Source organism: Sceloporus occidentalis, unplaced genomic scaffold (assembly GCF_023333645.1).
Source record: "Sceloporus occidentalis isolate IW3139 unplaced genomic scaffold, rSceOcc1.0.p SCAF_3, whole genome shotgun sequence".
Classification (NCBI taxonomy): Eukaryota; Metazoa; Chordata; class Lepidosauria; order Squamata; family Phrynosomatidae; genus Sceloporus; species Sceloporus occidentalis.
The window spans coordinates 46,256,439-46,272,401 of NW_028316983.1; the positions used below are offsets into that span (position 1 = coordinate 46,256,439).

The window sequence follows — 15,963 nt, forward strand, 5'->3', positions numbered from 1 at the left end:
GTCAAAATTATGTGAAGTGTCTGGCACTTTTTTTCCTAATATGTACCCTAAGCTAAGACTTGAACATTCAGTCTTTCTTCTAGTTTGGATGGAATTTCTGCCACTGACAATTTCAGTTTCTTTTCCAAGAGAAAAAAGCATCTAATCCAAACAGATCTATTAGAGCAGAAAGTTCAAAGTTTAAATTATTTTTAATGATGTGGGAAATAAAACAAGTTCTATTGATTTAAGCCATCTATCAGAGTTCAACGTCTGTGGTAGGCACATATCTCCAAGTGTTATTTTATTTCCATGTGAAAGAACACTTAATACTAATGGCTGTGTAAAACAAAAAATGCCTTCTGTTACTCATGTAAACTGATCCAATTCTGAGGTGAAGAACTTCATTCATTAACACAAACCTTTTTTTTTTAAATCAAGTTGATGAAATTCCAATTTCCTAGTTATGCAGAAGCATGCAAAAAGTCTCAATTCTAGAAATTAGACAACTCCCCAAACAGAACTAGTTCTTCTGGAAGGAAGATTCACCAATCAGGCACAGTGTTTCAAGACAGACAACTCCCAAACCTAAACTTGTTTTACAGGATGATCCACCCTATCAGGAAAGGTGCTATAAAGGAGACCACTCCTGTGAGATATTTGGCAGAGGAGAGTGTTTCCCACACAACAATTGTTCTGGGAATGACGTTAGAGCCATTATTTTAAAAGATGAGACTGGATATATAATAGTCTTCTCTACAATAACTAAGCCTTTCTTAGAGAGTCGTTTGGAAGACTGGCCAGTTTTATGTTCCAGTGGGGTTTCTTGCAGCAAAATGGAACATCAACTATAAACAGGTTTATTACAGACTATGCCAGCAGGTGGACATGGTATAAAGCCTGGACAGCTACACTGACTAATTTTTTGGCTCATTTGGAGTTCTGGAGTGCCATCACCAACCATCATGTCCACCATTTTGGGTGACAAGCAATGATGCACATTACATTTAGTCTCCCCCCCCCCTTTGAAGGGCTAGCTATTTTGGAAAGAGTGCCAGGGCCTTTGATAAGTTCATCAACATCCCAAGGACCACACTGAATTGTTGAATGTCCAGAGGAACCCCTTTCCAAGCACTGCGTGCTTACTGCACAGTTCTCACTGCAATCTCAGCCTTCATGGCATGGATTAGATTCCATTTCATTAGTTGAATGTACTGTTATCTTAACTTGGCTGGTATGTATACATAAGTTTGCATAAGCAGAGAAGACTGGCATGGAAACTTACTTTGAATTGGAAGGAGGCTGTCCATAGACCACATCTTGTTTGCTAGCTACCGGCTGAGCATAGACCACATCTTGCTTGTTAGCAGAAGTGTAAGAGGAACTGCGGACGGGAATTCTCTTGCTTGTCCTTGTAGTGGTAGTAATTCCCTGGTTGTTGCATGTATTGCTGTAGAGACTGTGACGATTCAGACTTGCTTTGTGACTCACACGGCTTCCACTCTGGTTTCTCCTTAGTGTGCCTCGCGGAGGGTCACAGTAGAGATCTGGCTCACTCCGACTACTCTTCATATTCTGAACAAAGCAGTAATCACTGCCAGGACTGGTAGGACTGCAGATCTTGTTGTAGTTCCTTCCACCCCAGCTATCCATTTGACTGTATGAACTGTAGCGCTTGTTCTCTGCACCTTCTCTTTTGAGGGTTCCATTGTACATCTGAAAAGGAGAAGAGTGAAATAATCAACATTTTTATTAGATATCTGTTGGGTTTAGGGGCACAAGATAGAAACTAAGAAGATTATTGCACCCAGGAATCCCGGTGGGAGAGATGCAGAGTCTAAAATATTAAAATGGATGTTATCACATTTACTCGTGTCTGGACTTTAGGCAACCCATATCCATTCAGGCAGCCTGTCTGAAACCTGGACTTCTCCCACAACTTTTTCAAGAATGGGAAAAGCTCATTCTTAAAAAAGCCACAGGAGAAATCCAAGTAGCAGATGGGCAGCCCGAGTGTATATGGGCTGCCTACAGCCCAGACGTGGTTAAATGTGATAACATCCATTTTCATCTTTTACATCCTGTGTCTCTCTTGCTGGGATTCCTGGGTGCGATAATCTCCTCAGAGGCACTGGATGCTACCCATAATAAAAGTAAAATTCAGCTCACATTCACTGATAGACATACTGGTAGACATAGTATATAACAGTGGCATTACTAGGGGGATGTGGGGGGCGAGCACTACACCAGGTGACACCCTAAGGGAGGGGGGGTTATACCACTGCTCCTCAAACACCTACCTTTTGGCAGAAACAGCTGTGGGATTTGCCTGCTCCCCTTTAAAATGTTTTAAGAGATGGTGGGAGTGGGGTGAAGGTCAGTGGAAGGAGAAAGGAGAGACCTCATAATTTTTTAAAATTAAAATTTCAAATTTCAAAAAAAATCTTTCTTTTAAAACATTACATTTTAACCAAATCTTCATTACATATATGTAAATACATTTAGGTTTTGCATATGATATTGTAATTTGACAGTATAATTTTAATTGTGTGAGTTGTTTATGTCACAACTATTAGCATGACATTCAGTGGTATATGAGAATTATGATTTATGAGTAACACTAGTGCAAAAAAAGAATGACTAAGAATAATGAATGATGTGAAATGGGAAGAAGTTAAAGGGGAGGGGGGTGATGACACCATGAGTTACCACACTGGGTGACACCAATCCTAGTGACACCATTGGTGTATAAACCATGTACAGTAGGAGCAATGTCATCCCAAGACATTCTGCTGACCAAACATGAGCCCAAACAACACCAGTTATGAGCCAGTGTGACTCAATGAGGGTCAATATTTATTTCATCATATAAATAAATTATAATATAAAGTATACTCAGAAACAACTTGCACTGCATTTGGTGGGATTTACTCTCTGGTAAAGCAGTATCAGTAAACAACTCAGTGAAAGGGAGACTCGTATTCAGACTGTGGATTGTCACAGCATTCCGTCTTGTCCTGTGCTGTTTCACATCTATATGATATGTATATAATATCTATATCTCTTTGCCGTTTAATATCCGTATGAAGCCACTCAGGGTTTTTTTGGGGGGGACATCATTCAGGAGTATTGAATTACTTTGATTTTTTTCATATGCCGATGGCACTAAACTGACCTTTTTCTGATCATTAGGTTTGGGGGCAAAGGCACAGGTGCTGGACCAGTGGAATACTGTAATGTGTTGGGTGACACCCAGTGAATAGAAGCTGAATCACAATAAGACAGTGATTCTGTAGCTCCTGGATCTAGGAACTGAATAACATATCTGACCTGGGTGAGGTTGCACTCTCTTTGAGCAAGCAGGTGTGTAGCTTGGAGATACTCCTAGATCCACCCCTCTCACTGGAGGCCCAGGTGGACCTCATGTCTTGGAGTGCCTGGAGCCAGCTTCACTGGTGCACCTGCTATGGCCGTTCCTGGATAGGGATTATTTAACCACAGTAATCCATACATTAGTGATTTCCTGATTAAGCTGTAATGATCTCTATGTGGGGCTGCCTTTGAACTCTCAAGCTGCTGATAATTGAAAATGCAGCTTGACTGATGACTGGTACACCCTACAGAAACCATATAACACTGGGCTTAAATGAATTGCAATGGATACTGATATGATTCTGGTCTAAATTCAAAGTGCTGGTGATAACAGTGAAATGGCTTTTGAATTTGATACCTGAAGAAGTGCCACTCCCTGCATGATTGAAGACTAAAGTCTGTTGGTGGGGGCCTTCTCTATGTCTAGCTGGGGTAGAGTGAATCCATACAAAGGTGACTCACAGACTTTACTTCCAGAATGGAATCAATTTTTGTTATTCTCGTGAGGAGGGAAAGCAGAGATTCCGCTATTATGAATGGTTCAACTTATTCACACTATTGCCCATCCTACATCTATTATTCTTCACAGTCTCATATTTCTTAACACATATTCACCTATTATTAGATGTTAAAAATCATCATGACATGAAATAAAAAATGGAAACTTGAAAATAATATTAATGGAATTTTGCACAAAATATTAACAAATACCTGATGGACTAGTAAAGTCTTAGATTTAAAAACTGTGATTTAGACAACTATGCTTACCTCTGAGGTTCACTATTAGGGACACTCTCTTAATAGTGAACCTTGGAGTTAAGTATAACTTTCTTTCATTTGTTGTGTGCCATAAATTCTCACTCCTGAAGCATGAATATAAACATTAAAAGCATTGGGAGCAAGATTGATTCCTACTTTTAAAAAACTGTTCTTTTACTCCCATGTGTTCTTTTCTTTCATAAACAAACTAATGGCTGCAATTGTTACATTATTTACAGTTTGTGTCCTTTCTCCTTTTGATTGTTATCTATTATTTCTTTAATTTGTTCAACAATTATATCCCAACTTAGATCATTTCTTCTTCTTTAATAACTTTTGCCATCTTAGCCACATGTGTCCCACTTTTCATCTCTGAACTGTTGGAAGGTGTGTGGGCTGTTTAAAATCTAAAGTTTATCTCTATCCCCATTAGGAATTTTTTTCAATTCAAGTGCACTTTTATTCATGTTCCAGTCTTTCAAACTTTCAAAATACACTTTACAGGCAGTGTATCCTTGCTGCTCTGCTTGACAAGATATTATTACTTCCCATATATCACATTAAGAGCTTGGCTTCTGTTTCCCTCCCAGTGAAGAGGAAAAGTGGATTTATGATATTATATTATGATGTTTAACTTGCAGAGCAGAGGTTTTAGGATAAAATAATAAGCTGTAATGACAGCCATTAAACACCTACCACCTAGAATCCATGGGAAAATGAGACATTTAGGGACACAAACATTTAGTCAGAGAACCCAGCAGCATGAAGGAAAGAAATTATAATAACATTCAGGCACTAGGTTGCATAACGTGCTTCTTTTCACACAAAAGAAGCTGGGTTTTCCCCCTACATCTTTGAAGGAGACAACTTGTGTATTTCACCCCACCCAAGCTGGGCTTGAACTGACTTGCTCCTAAGGACTCATTTAAGAGAAAAGTGCCTTCCCAAAGCTAATAGCTTGGCACCCACAATTCCCAGGCTTCACTGGGAAGAACATGTTTCTAACTAAAAAGAAATGAAAAGTGTTCTGTCATTCCAAAATGCAGGTTGAAAAAAAATAGTTTGATCATTCTTTTTCATAAACAGATCAAAACAAATAACACACACACACTCTTGTAAAAAGTTTTTGTTTGTTCTTTTTCCAGACACTTGATGCGGATACGTTCATAGGAAAACAGAAGCCATACTTAAATAATACATTAAGTCTGCAGTGGAAGCATAATAGCTAGCTTGTGTTTTCAGCAAATGCCCGAGAGACACAACATTTCTGCCAAGTTGATGTTTCTGTTATTGCTTTTTGCTGAAATATAAGTGTATGTTAACTTGTAATTGAAAGAATAACTAAAGTAAGCTTATATCTGGCATTCTGCTCCCCCCTCTTTTTTTTCCCCTGCGGAAATAATCCAGTTTGAGACCGCTTTAACTGCCCTGGCCCAATGCTAGGGAATTCTGGGATCTGTAGTTTGGTGAGACACTGAGTCTTCTCTGTCAGAGAGCTCTTGTGACTCAACAAACTACAGTTCCCAGAATTTCCTAACACTGAGCCAGGTCAGTTAAAGTGGTCTCAAACGGGATGATTTCTGCAGTGCATTTTGGACCTCCAGTCACTGAGCTAAGTTCAGACAGCCTGAAACAAAGCAAAATTAGTTTAAATACACCAGAGCTAACTCTGGGACACTGTTTAACAAGTAGAAACCTGCCTGTTTGCTTCTCAAGCTAGAACTAAACTGGAAGTACAAGAAGTAAAACTTGAGTGTGGGTGTGTGTATGAAATTGTGTGGAATTTTAGTGCAACAGCTCCTGGGCATCATTCCTGGGCTCTTTCACACTGCACAATTATAACACTATGGGTCCATTTTAACTGTCATAGCTGCATCCTATGGAATCCTAGGATTTGCAGACACTATTTATTTGTCTATTATTTATTTATAACCATGGGCTTCTGAGGCAATGAACAAATAAAAGAAACGAAGGGCCGGTACAGACAGGCCAAAATAAAGTTGCTTTGGGTCACTTTGGAGGTATGCTCTTTCAATGATGCATGCATCCTAAGAGTCTGGAAACCACACCAAAGCCATGCTCCAGTCCTTACGACTGGAGTACAGCTTTGGTGCAGCTTCTGGCCTCTTAGGACACATGCATCATTGAAACAGCATACCTCCAAAGTGACCCGAAGCAGCTTTATTTTGGCATGTCTGTACCGGCCCTAAAACAGTAGAAAGATAAAATATTTGAAAAACAAATCAAGACACTTTTTAATTTTTTTAAAGAATATAAAAATAATCCTTACATGCAATTTTAAAAGGATTAAAATAGAGCAATTTCAAATGTTAAAGACCATGTGAAACAGCACTGTTTGGGCTGCAGACTGGAAGCTAAAAAAAATAGATCCAGCCTAACTTCCTTGGGTAAAGGGTTCGACAGTCAAGGTGCTGCTACAGGTAAAGTCATATTGCATGTACATAGCAACATAACTTCACAACATGTTAGGACACACAATAGAGCCTCATCTGAGGATCTCAAATTTTAAACAAGCTCGTATTGGAGAGGCAGTCTTTCAGCTATCCTGGTCCAAAGCCTTTTAGGGCACTATGGTTCCCTGGCTGACATTTCTAAATGCCACACCTTAAATTGCTAACCCCAAGATTCCATAGGTTGCTGCAATTAAAGTGGAATCATAGGTGCGTTCCGGACGGGCCCTATGGGGCGTCGTCATTACGCACGAGGGGCGGCGCTTCCTGACGCGCCTTGCCCCTCTCACATAACGACTACGTCAAAATGGCGGCGCCGCATACAGATGGGCACCGCCAATTTGACGTTGCAGACGTGCAGCATCTGGACGTCGCACACCAGAAGTGGTGCCGTGAGTGCGCGCCTCACACCTTGCGGCGCCACTTCCAGGGCCCAGGAAGAAGCGCCATTTTGGCGCTTCTTTCTGGCTGCACCCAGGAACCACACGGTTTGGCCGCTGCGGTTCCCAGACGCAGCAACCGGCGGCCACCTGTTTTGGGTGGTCTGTAACGCTCCATAGTGCTACAACTGTGTACCAAAAAAGGGCCTGGTAATATCACAGCAGTTGAATTAGCATACCAAGCACTCACTCCAAAAATCAACTCCAACGTATTGACCCTTGCACCTTGACAAGTATCAAACATTTGACCAAAGCTACATTGCAAACTACAGTCATCCTGCCCCATATGTGTGTTTCCCATATGTGGACTTGAGATCACGTAGACAGGAAGCCCCATTTAGATGAGTGGCGTGCACGCCACACTGCACCACACACAGGAGTGTGCCCCTTCATTTAAATGGGGCTTCAGCATGCTCAGAATTCACTTTGCATGGGGGGGGGGGGTGTCCAGAGCAGATCCCCCACATAAAGCAGGGTTCCATATAAAGTTCCATATGAACCTTTAAAAAAGGGGGGGAGGGGATAGAGGACCAGATTCTGGCTTCTTAAACTATTATTGAGTTCCCAGGTCAAACAGACTGTTGACAATGATGTATCAAGAGCCTGTTTCTCTGTTTTATCTAGTAGATACATACCCATTTTCATTATAGGAGGGCCACTTTAAGTTTGGAATTAGTTAAAATGTTAATAATAATAATAATAATAATAATAATAATAATTTAAAATAATTAAAATAATCTAAAAACATTATAAAATTACATTAAAATATACACAAGCTAGAAGAATACCTAAAACACACCTACTCCGTAAAACCACCCCAATATGATTATATATCAAATGCCTGCTTAAATAAAAATATCTTGTCTTGCAAGCAGGGAGGGGGTAGCCTAGCCTCCCATGAAAGGGTGTTCCAGAGGGTGGGAGCAGCCACCGAGAAGACTCTCTCTCGTATCCTCACTAAGCGAGTCTGAGATTGTGGAGGGGCTGAGAGAAAGCCTGCCTCCAAAGATCTTAGTGTTCTGACAGCCTGAGGGCAGGGAATCGTCTATTATTCCCTCTGTTGTAAGCCGCCCAGATTCCCAGTGATTGGGCGGCATATAAATGAATTCTATTATTATTATTATTATTATTATTATTATATGGGTAGATACAGTTCTTCATATAATCTGGGCCCAAGACATATAGGGCTTTAGAGGTCATGACCAGCACTTTGAATTGAGCCTGGAAACAAACCAGTAGCTAGTCAAGCTGTTTTAGCAAGGGAGTTATATGTGGTCAGCATTCTAGCTGCAGTTTACTGCACCTGCTGAAGTTTCCAAACAGTTTCCAAAGGCAGCACCACATAGTGTGTGTTACAGTAGTCCAAATGGGATGTAATCAAGACATGTGTCGCCATAGCCAGATCTGGTGTCTCAAGAAATGGGTGCAATTGTGCCACTGCTGAGATCTGGGAATCTAGGCTCAGAGTTGAGTCCAGGAGAATACCCTGGACTCAAACTGCGAGCTAGTAATCCTGTCCAGCACAGGCAAAGTCCCTATTCCCCAATTTGCCTTTCAGCTGACCAGGGGCACCTCTGTCTTGTCTGGATTAAGTTTAAATTGGCTCAGTACAGAGACAGCATCCTTGGAATCAGATGGAAAGGAGAAATAGAATTGGGTGTCATCTGCATACTGGTGACACCACACCTCAAATGTCCAGATGACCTCTCCCACTGGTTTCATGTAGATATTAAATAACATGGGGGAGAGAACAGAATCCTGAGGGACCACACAGGTCAGTGGTCAGGTGGTCAAACAGGAGTCGCCCATCCAGAAAAAGACTGGAGCCACTGCATAACAGTGACCCCAAGTCCCATCTCAGAGAGGCAACCCAGAAGGATACCATGGTCAGTAGTATCAAAGGCCACTGAAATATCCAGCAGAACCAACAGAAACACACTTCCATGTCCAGTTCCCTGCACAGGGCATCTACCAAGGTGACCAGAGCTGTCTCTCATGGGAAGAAGGGTGGTGACAGTGGGTTGGAGGGAGGAGAACGAGGAGACAGCACACATTTTTTTCATGAGCAATGTTCTCTTCCAAGAACAGGAAAGGCAAATGTCCAGAGTGAATCCAAGGTCACTGGCGCAGAAAATTTGTTCTACTGGCCCAAAGCAGATTGCTATGGTTTATTTATACAAAGCAATATTCCAAGCAACACCTCCTCCTCTACCACATGCAGGGTGCGGTCCTCTGGATCAGTGCAAGAGTCTGCTGGGTGGTCAGGCATCCTGTTTTTCAGGGGCCAGTCCTCCCATTGAAGGCACATCCTCCCCCATTCAGAGAAGGGGAGTCATCACTCCCCTGCCAGAGATATTTTGGGCTACAGCTCCCCCAATCATTTATAAACAGCTTTGCTGGGTAGATCAGGTGGGAACAGGTGGTCAGCCAAAGATCCCCCAGACCTGCCCTGTGAACACTAAAGGCTGCCTGATGTAAAGGTGGAGGGCTGGAGATCGTGCATTGAGCAGGGGGTTGGTCTCAGCAAACCCTTCCAACTCTATGATTATATGACTCATATAATCATAGTGATTACAGTGTTAATGTAACATAGTGTTACATAGTGTAAGATAGCATTAGTGATAGCTATGGATTTCTCCTTCTCCTTCTGAGAAGTTCTTCACCTTTAACCTGTGGCATGCTGGGAATAGCCCTCTCTACTGAATTTGGTCAAACAAATGGGTAAAAATATTTCAGTTCATTTTAAAAAGACATTACTAAACAGTCATATTAGTGACTGGACAAACTTGGGTTTAAATAAAAATGCATATGTGTAGAAAAATAAAAGTGACAAATTGCCTCATTTCTACTAAAAGTAACTTCCATTGTACTTGAATTCTCAATCTATGCTAAATGGATTCTAAATGCTGCAGAGTCGTTTGCATGGGGATCTTCTTTGCCATGACTGACTAAAATCTGATATCAGTTTTGTTAAACTAAGCTACTACTACTTATGACAACAGAGACCTGAGGTAGAGCAATCCAATTGACTGTCTAAAGTGACAGACATTAGTATATATTAATTGGGACCTTAGAGCCAATCATCCTTGAGCTAGTGGAGATGGAACATCTTTTTCCACCATAATGTTAATAATGATGATGCTAATAATGCAGATCTTTAGTACAGAAAGCATTAAATTGAAATTATTTCAACAATCCAAGCCTGCACAGCTTTTCACTCACTAAACCAAATACTATCCTCCTCATTTTTAACATATCATTAATTAAACATCTCTTTAATCCCCAAATCAATTGTAAATAACTATTCTTGCAGTTTTTCAGCTGGCAAAATGATTCATGGAACAAATTAAGTAACATAATAATATATTCTGATTTTTAATTTTTACATGAGGTCACCAAGTACTTTTTAGAAGTAGTTTACTATCATTCTCCACCCTTTTTAGCAAGAGAAAGTGAAGAATCCAAGCAGATAACTTAATTCTGTTTTCAGAAACAGAACACAGTTCTGGGTGTTTCCAGTTTCTACAGCTAGCACAGATCTGAGAAAGATCTGATTATTATTATTATTATTATTAAACTCCCTGGTGGTTTCTTTCTAGAGCAGCAGATGGCATGGATGTGATTTTTAAATTTTAAAATATATTTTGCGCAAACACGTTGAGAGGGAGTGTCTCTCAGGCCAGAGGGAGAAGTCAAGGCAATGAAATATGATGGTGTACCACCCTGATTGATGTTTTGTGCACAACCTTGATCAGGCTTGCAAAATTAATTCACTCTAGACTGTTACATACAACTGAAGAAGAACTTGCAAAACCAGCAAAGAAAAAAAAACCACCTCCATATCTGAAATGTTTGAACCCTTCTCTGATCCAATTTCTAAAATATATTTGTATCTCTTTCTTCAAAGATTTAACCCATCTACTATTTCTTTATTTGTTAGCTCTGTACAGTACCCTTCATTGGTTGATCCAAAGATGGTTTTACCATACTTCAGAGATGACCTGAAGATGAATTAGACAATATTTCTTTTTTGTTATTCTTAAATGCAATTAAATTGACTTTGACACGACGAACCTATGAATGAGAAACCTCCAAGTCACCCTATCATCAACAGCCCTGCTGAGGTCCTACAGACTCAGGGCTGTGGCTTCCTTGATTCCAATCTATCCATCTGGAATGCAGTCTTCATCTTTTTCTACTGCCTTCTCCTTAGCAAACATTATTGTCTTTTCCAGTGACTCATGTCTTCTCATGTTATGCCCAAAGTACAACAGTTTCAATTTAGTCATTGTGATTTCTAGGGAGAGTTGGGGCTTTATTTGTTCTAGGACCCATTTATTTGTCTTTTTTACTGTCCACATTATCCATAGTTCTCTTCTCTCGAAGCACATTTCAAATGAGATGATTGTCTAATATACAGTATCCCCCCACTCTACATATCTTATAGTAAGATACATGTATAGTAAGCACTGTCAGAAAATGCTGATGCAAGTCCTAATTATGGGGAAAATTCACTTATCTTTTTCTCAATTATGCATTGGACTTTTCAAGCAACCTAATTTGGTTCCAAATAAACCTCACTGGAAGGTGACTAGGGGCAGGAGATCAGGCAGGAGATCACCTTCCAGCATATTTACAACTCTTACTGTCTCAAGGTCAAGGGACATGGACCTTCTCAAGGTCAATCTGTTTCAAGGTCAATCACATGGACCTTCAGATATTGTTGAGCTGGAACTTTCAGCAGCCCTAGCCAATGATAAGATAGGCTGGAGCTGCAGTCCAGGAACATTTAGACCATGTGATTTCCACCTCTACTCTAGGTATTTCACTTAGTTTTGTCTGGAACCTCTCTAGGGTTCCCAGATTTCAGGTCCTGAACTCACTTCTTCAGTATTCAGGGTGAGGGGAACGAATCTGAGTGTGAGAGCAGTCTCTTGAAAAATGTGTGTGGTGGGCTATTTTCATTTGTTTTCCTTTTGAATTTGAATGGCATATTTTCTGAAACTGTGATTGATACTTAAGGTATCATGCTTAATGGCATCACTATTGTAACATTGGGGGTGGGGTGGGGTGGGGGAACGGGAACTGGCAGGCTGCCATATCAGACGGCTTAAGAAGCACTGTGCCAGGCTACTCATCCATATTGCAACTGAAGTCCTTTCATTTAACTGAAGCAAGAAGTTTTCCTGTGTTTATGCAAAGCCTGGGAATAAGGGATACATACAAACATCTTATTAACTACCAAATAAACCAGTTGGCCAAGAAAACCCATGATACTTTTAAAATGGCTGGCTAATTTCTTGGAGAGAAACACAGTCCAGCCCTGAAAAGTCATCACTTCATCATAGCAGGTTATAAAATACCCCAGGGATATAACTATTGAAGTGGAGTGGGGTAGGGGTTAAAACATTGTCCCCAAATAAGAATTCTTTCCCCAATGAAATTTCCCTGAAGTCCTCAAATTTCTAGCATTGCAGCCAGTGTAAAATGGATAATCATTCATATCTAGAACTTTAGTACTTGCTATGTTTTCATATCCTTGTTAACTTTGTGTTCTTGTTTTCTTTGGAAGCCTAAACTATATTTCTAAATGTTCAAATGAAGCTTTAAGTTAATGCAATGTTATAAATTTGGGGAGGAAAGGATCATTTCATCAGGGTGCAGAATATTTATTTTGGTGGAGGCAACTGGCTCATTTGTTCGCCTCTTCTCCAATAGCTACACTCCTGAAGCTCCCCCTGTGCATCCCCTTTGGTACTCTTTGTTCTAAGGATTGACACTTTTATAATAGATCAACAGCCATTTTTAACACATTTAATCTGCTAGGATTCCAAAAGAAGTCTATTAATTTCTTAAGCCAAATTCTTGTACCATTTGTTCACCTTTGCCCCAAGTCTTGCTAAATTTGTTGTCTCTTTCCATTCTGGACATAAACAATAGAATCCTATCTATCCTACCCTTAACTTTACATATACCTATACATATACCCTTAACTTTTTATACCATTGTTTTATAATTGTAAGAGTCTGTATGATTTTAATCGTTCTTTTCTATTTCCTTTTGTAAAATTTTATTAAATTTCTTAATAAAAAAAAAGATCGAAAATTTTGTCTACATCACTCCGATCTGCTTTTCTCAATGGTACAGATTATTCTGCATGCATTTAAGTACACTTTTCATATACAATTTTTGGTTGTGAAAATCATTTTTGACTTTAGACCATGTCCAGAAAATAATGATTTTGTTAGTTTGTTAGTAGAGTAGATTCACTGAATCAACTGATAAATGATGGATCGACACATAAGTAACTACCAATAATTCAACAGATCTACTCTAGTTGGGATTAACTAATAGAATTCAAGTTTTAAACTGCCTAGTAACATAGTAAAGTGAAAGCCAAACAAATGTGTCATCCATACGTATTGTGAACTTAGAGTTTTGAGAAGTGCCTTAAGGCCACTTGCATTTTTTAATGTTAAATTTATTTCAGTACCAAGATGGTACTGAAGTAGCCAACAATAATAAAATATACTTAAAAACAGTATCAGAATTAAAGCATAAGAACTGGGTTTGCCAGGTGAGGATTCCTGCAGGCCCTAAGGTTTCAGGACTAAAACCTAAGACATAAGAATAACTCCTAGTGATGTTAGGAGAGTCATGTTATAAAAGGCAGCCCGTGGTGATGACATTAAACATGCAGCTACAGTTGCACAGGGTATGTAATTCAAGTTAAAAAAAATCTTATAAATGAGGAATACAAACACACACATATACTTTTCAAGACAATCCTAAGGACTGGAGCGCAGCTTTGGCGCAACGTCTGGACTCTTAGTACTCATGCATCATTTAAACAGCATACCTCCAAAGTGACTCGAAGCAGCTTTATTTTGGCCTGCCTGTACGGGGCCACAGACAGATGAGCAAGCCAATGTTAAATAGTGAGAAGTCACACTGAATCCAGACAAAACGGAGATACTCACAGTAGGGGCCCCTACACCAGATATTGTGATACAACCACCGGTCCTAGATGGGGTCACATTTCCCTCAAAGGACTGTGTTCGCAGTCTGGGAGTGCTCCTTGACTCGCCGCTCCAGATGACAAATCAGGTAAATGTGATGGTCAGGAAAGCTTGCTATCAGCTTCAACTGATAGCAAGCTGCATCCTTTCCTGGAAGCAGGGGACCTGGAAACTGTGATACATGAGCTGGTAACCTAACGACTCAATTTCTTCAATGTACTCTACATGGGGCTACCCCTGTGCTTAGTCCAGAAACTTCAATTAGTTCAATCAGAAGCGATCATATAACACCTAAATCATTCTAGTGGCTGCCCATTGGTTTCCGGGTGTAACACAAGGTGTTGGTTATGACCTTTAAAGCCCTAAATGTCTTGGGTCCAACCTATCTTCAGGACCACCTCCTTCCGTACAATCCACCCCATGCACTCAGGTCCTCTGGGAGGAATTGACTACGAGGCTGACCGCTACCACCCGGAGGACCTTTTTTTCAACCGCTCCCAGATTATGGGATTATTACGGCCTGCTGGAGAAGATCCATCAGATTACCAATTTAGACAGCTTTAAAAAGGCTGTAAAAACAGATCTCTTCTGGCAGGCCTTTCATGAATAGCAAACTCAGCCACCAACTGAACCATCCTTCTGAATACACTGTAGCTTCATCTGCTCGCTTTTGTTCATTTTAATGTATGTTTTAAATAGTTCATTGTTTAACTGATGTTTTAGAGGAGGGTGGGAACTATTGGGATATGCTGTTTTGTATGTATTCTTTTAACTTTAAATTCTCTGCCTCAATTGTCATGGGCAGAGAGGCAGGATATAAATAAAGTTTTATTTATTTTATTTATTACACAGCATCAGTGAATGGGAAACAAGAGAAGGTCTTGCAATTTGATAAAAATAAAGACGATGATAAGACTACAGGGTAGGAATCACAGAAAAAGAAAATGCAACAAAAGTAATGAGAGAGCTTTTTCTTATCCCTTGCTGTGCTATTTTTGTTCATAGAAATGTGGACCAAATAAGAGCTTAGAAATAACACTTTGTAAAAAATAATATGATCTGTAATATGTGTGTGTGTGTGTGTGTGCATGTGTGCGTGCGCGCGCGCGCGTGCAAACAAAGACAAAATGATACTGGGGGGGGGGGGTCCCAAATAATTTCCCCTCCCCCTGTGTAACAGTTAGTTGTCAATTTGCCTTGTGACTTGAGGGAGGGATGATTGCTTTAGGGGTTTTTCCTCCTCAAATTATACACCATTTTGACTTCCGGTGTTATGGAGGGTGTGAGAAGCCTTCTCTCAATGTCGTGCTGAGGGAAGGGTTGCGGATCCCAGGACCTAAGTAAGCTTACAAACTCGCAAACATACTAAGAGAGCTCCCCAGTTAGGGGGGAAGAAGAGGGGCTCATCGGGAACCTCCACAGCTTCAGGGCGACCAGAAAATAAGCGGCAAAAGAGCAGCTGGTAAGGAGACGCCAGAAGCAAAAGGAGGCTTGAGCCAGCCAGAGCCGGGATCAAGCAGCCGCGCCGCGGCACAAGCACCCCCAACACTGCCTTTGTTGTTTATTGCTTGCAATTAACAGCTACAGCAATCGTCTTTGATCTTACTAAAGACTCTACCCTTTACTATTAAATCCTCTACGACAACATAAAACTCTCTAATTGAAGCGCTGAGCGGGGAAAAGGGAAGGGAGAAGGGAGAAGGGAAAACAGCAACTCTGCTTTACCTGGTTTCGCTGCAGCGGCTTCTCTCCCTTCCCCCACACTCACAAGCTTCTGTCTCTGTAAGTTTAAGAAGCTACAAACGATTTGAAATTTTCCCCACTCTCTCTGGGTTGAGATAACCTGAACTAACTGCTGTGTTGATCCTACTTTGCATCGGTTGCTGGATGGTTTGGAGGACTCTTGCTGGAAAGGACTGAGCA

General features: G+C 40.6%; 1 protein-coding gene across 1 annotated transcript in view; it reads right to left on the bottom strand.

Annotated features, from left to right (window-relative positions):
- PKP1 (plakophilin 1) overlaps window positions 1-15,963 on the bottom strand; it is a 63,242-nt gene that overhangs the window by 22,727 nt on the left and 24,552 nt on the right. Inside the window, exon 3 of the mRNA XM_089518560.1 lies at window positions 1,265-1,695. Coding sequence (XP_089374686.1) covers window positions 1,265-1,695 — 431 coding nt within the window. The remainder of the gene's footprint in view (window positions 1-1,264; window positions 1,696-15,963) is intronic.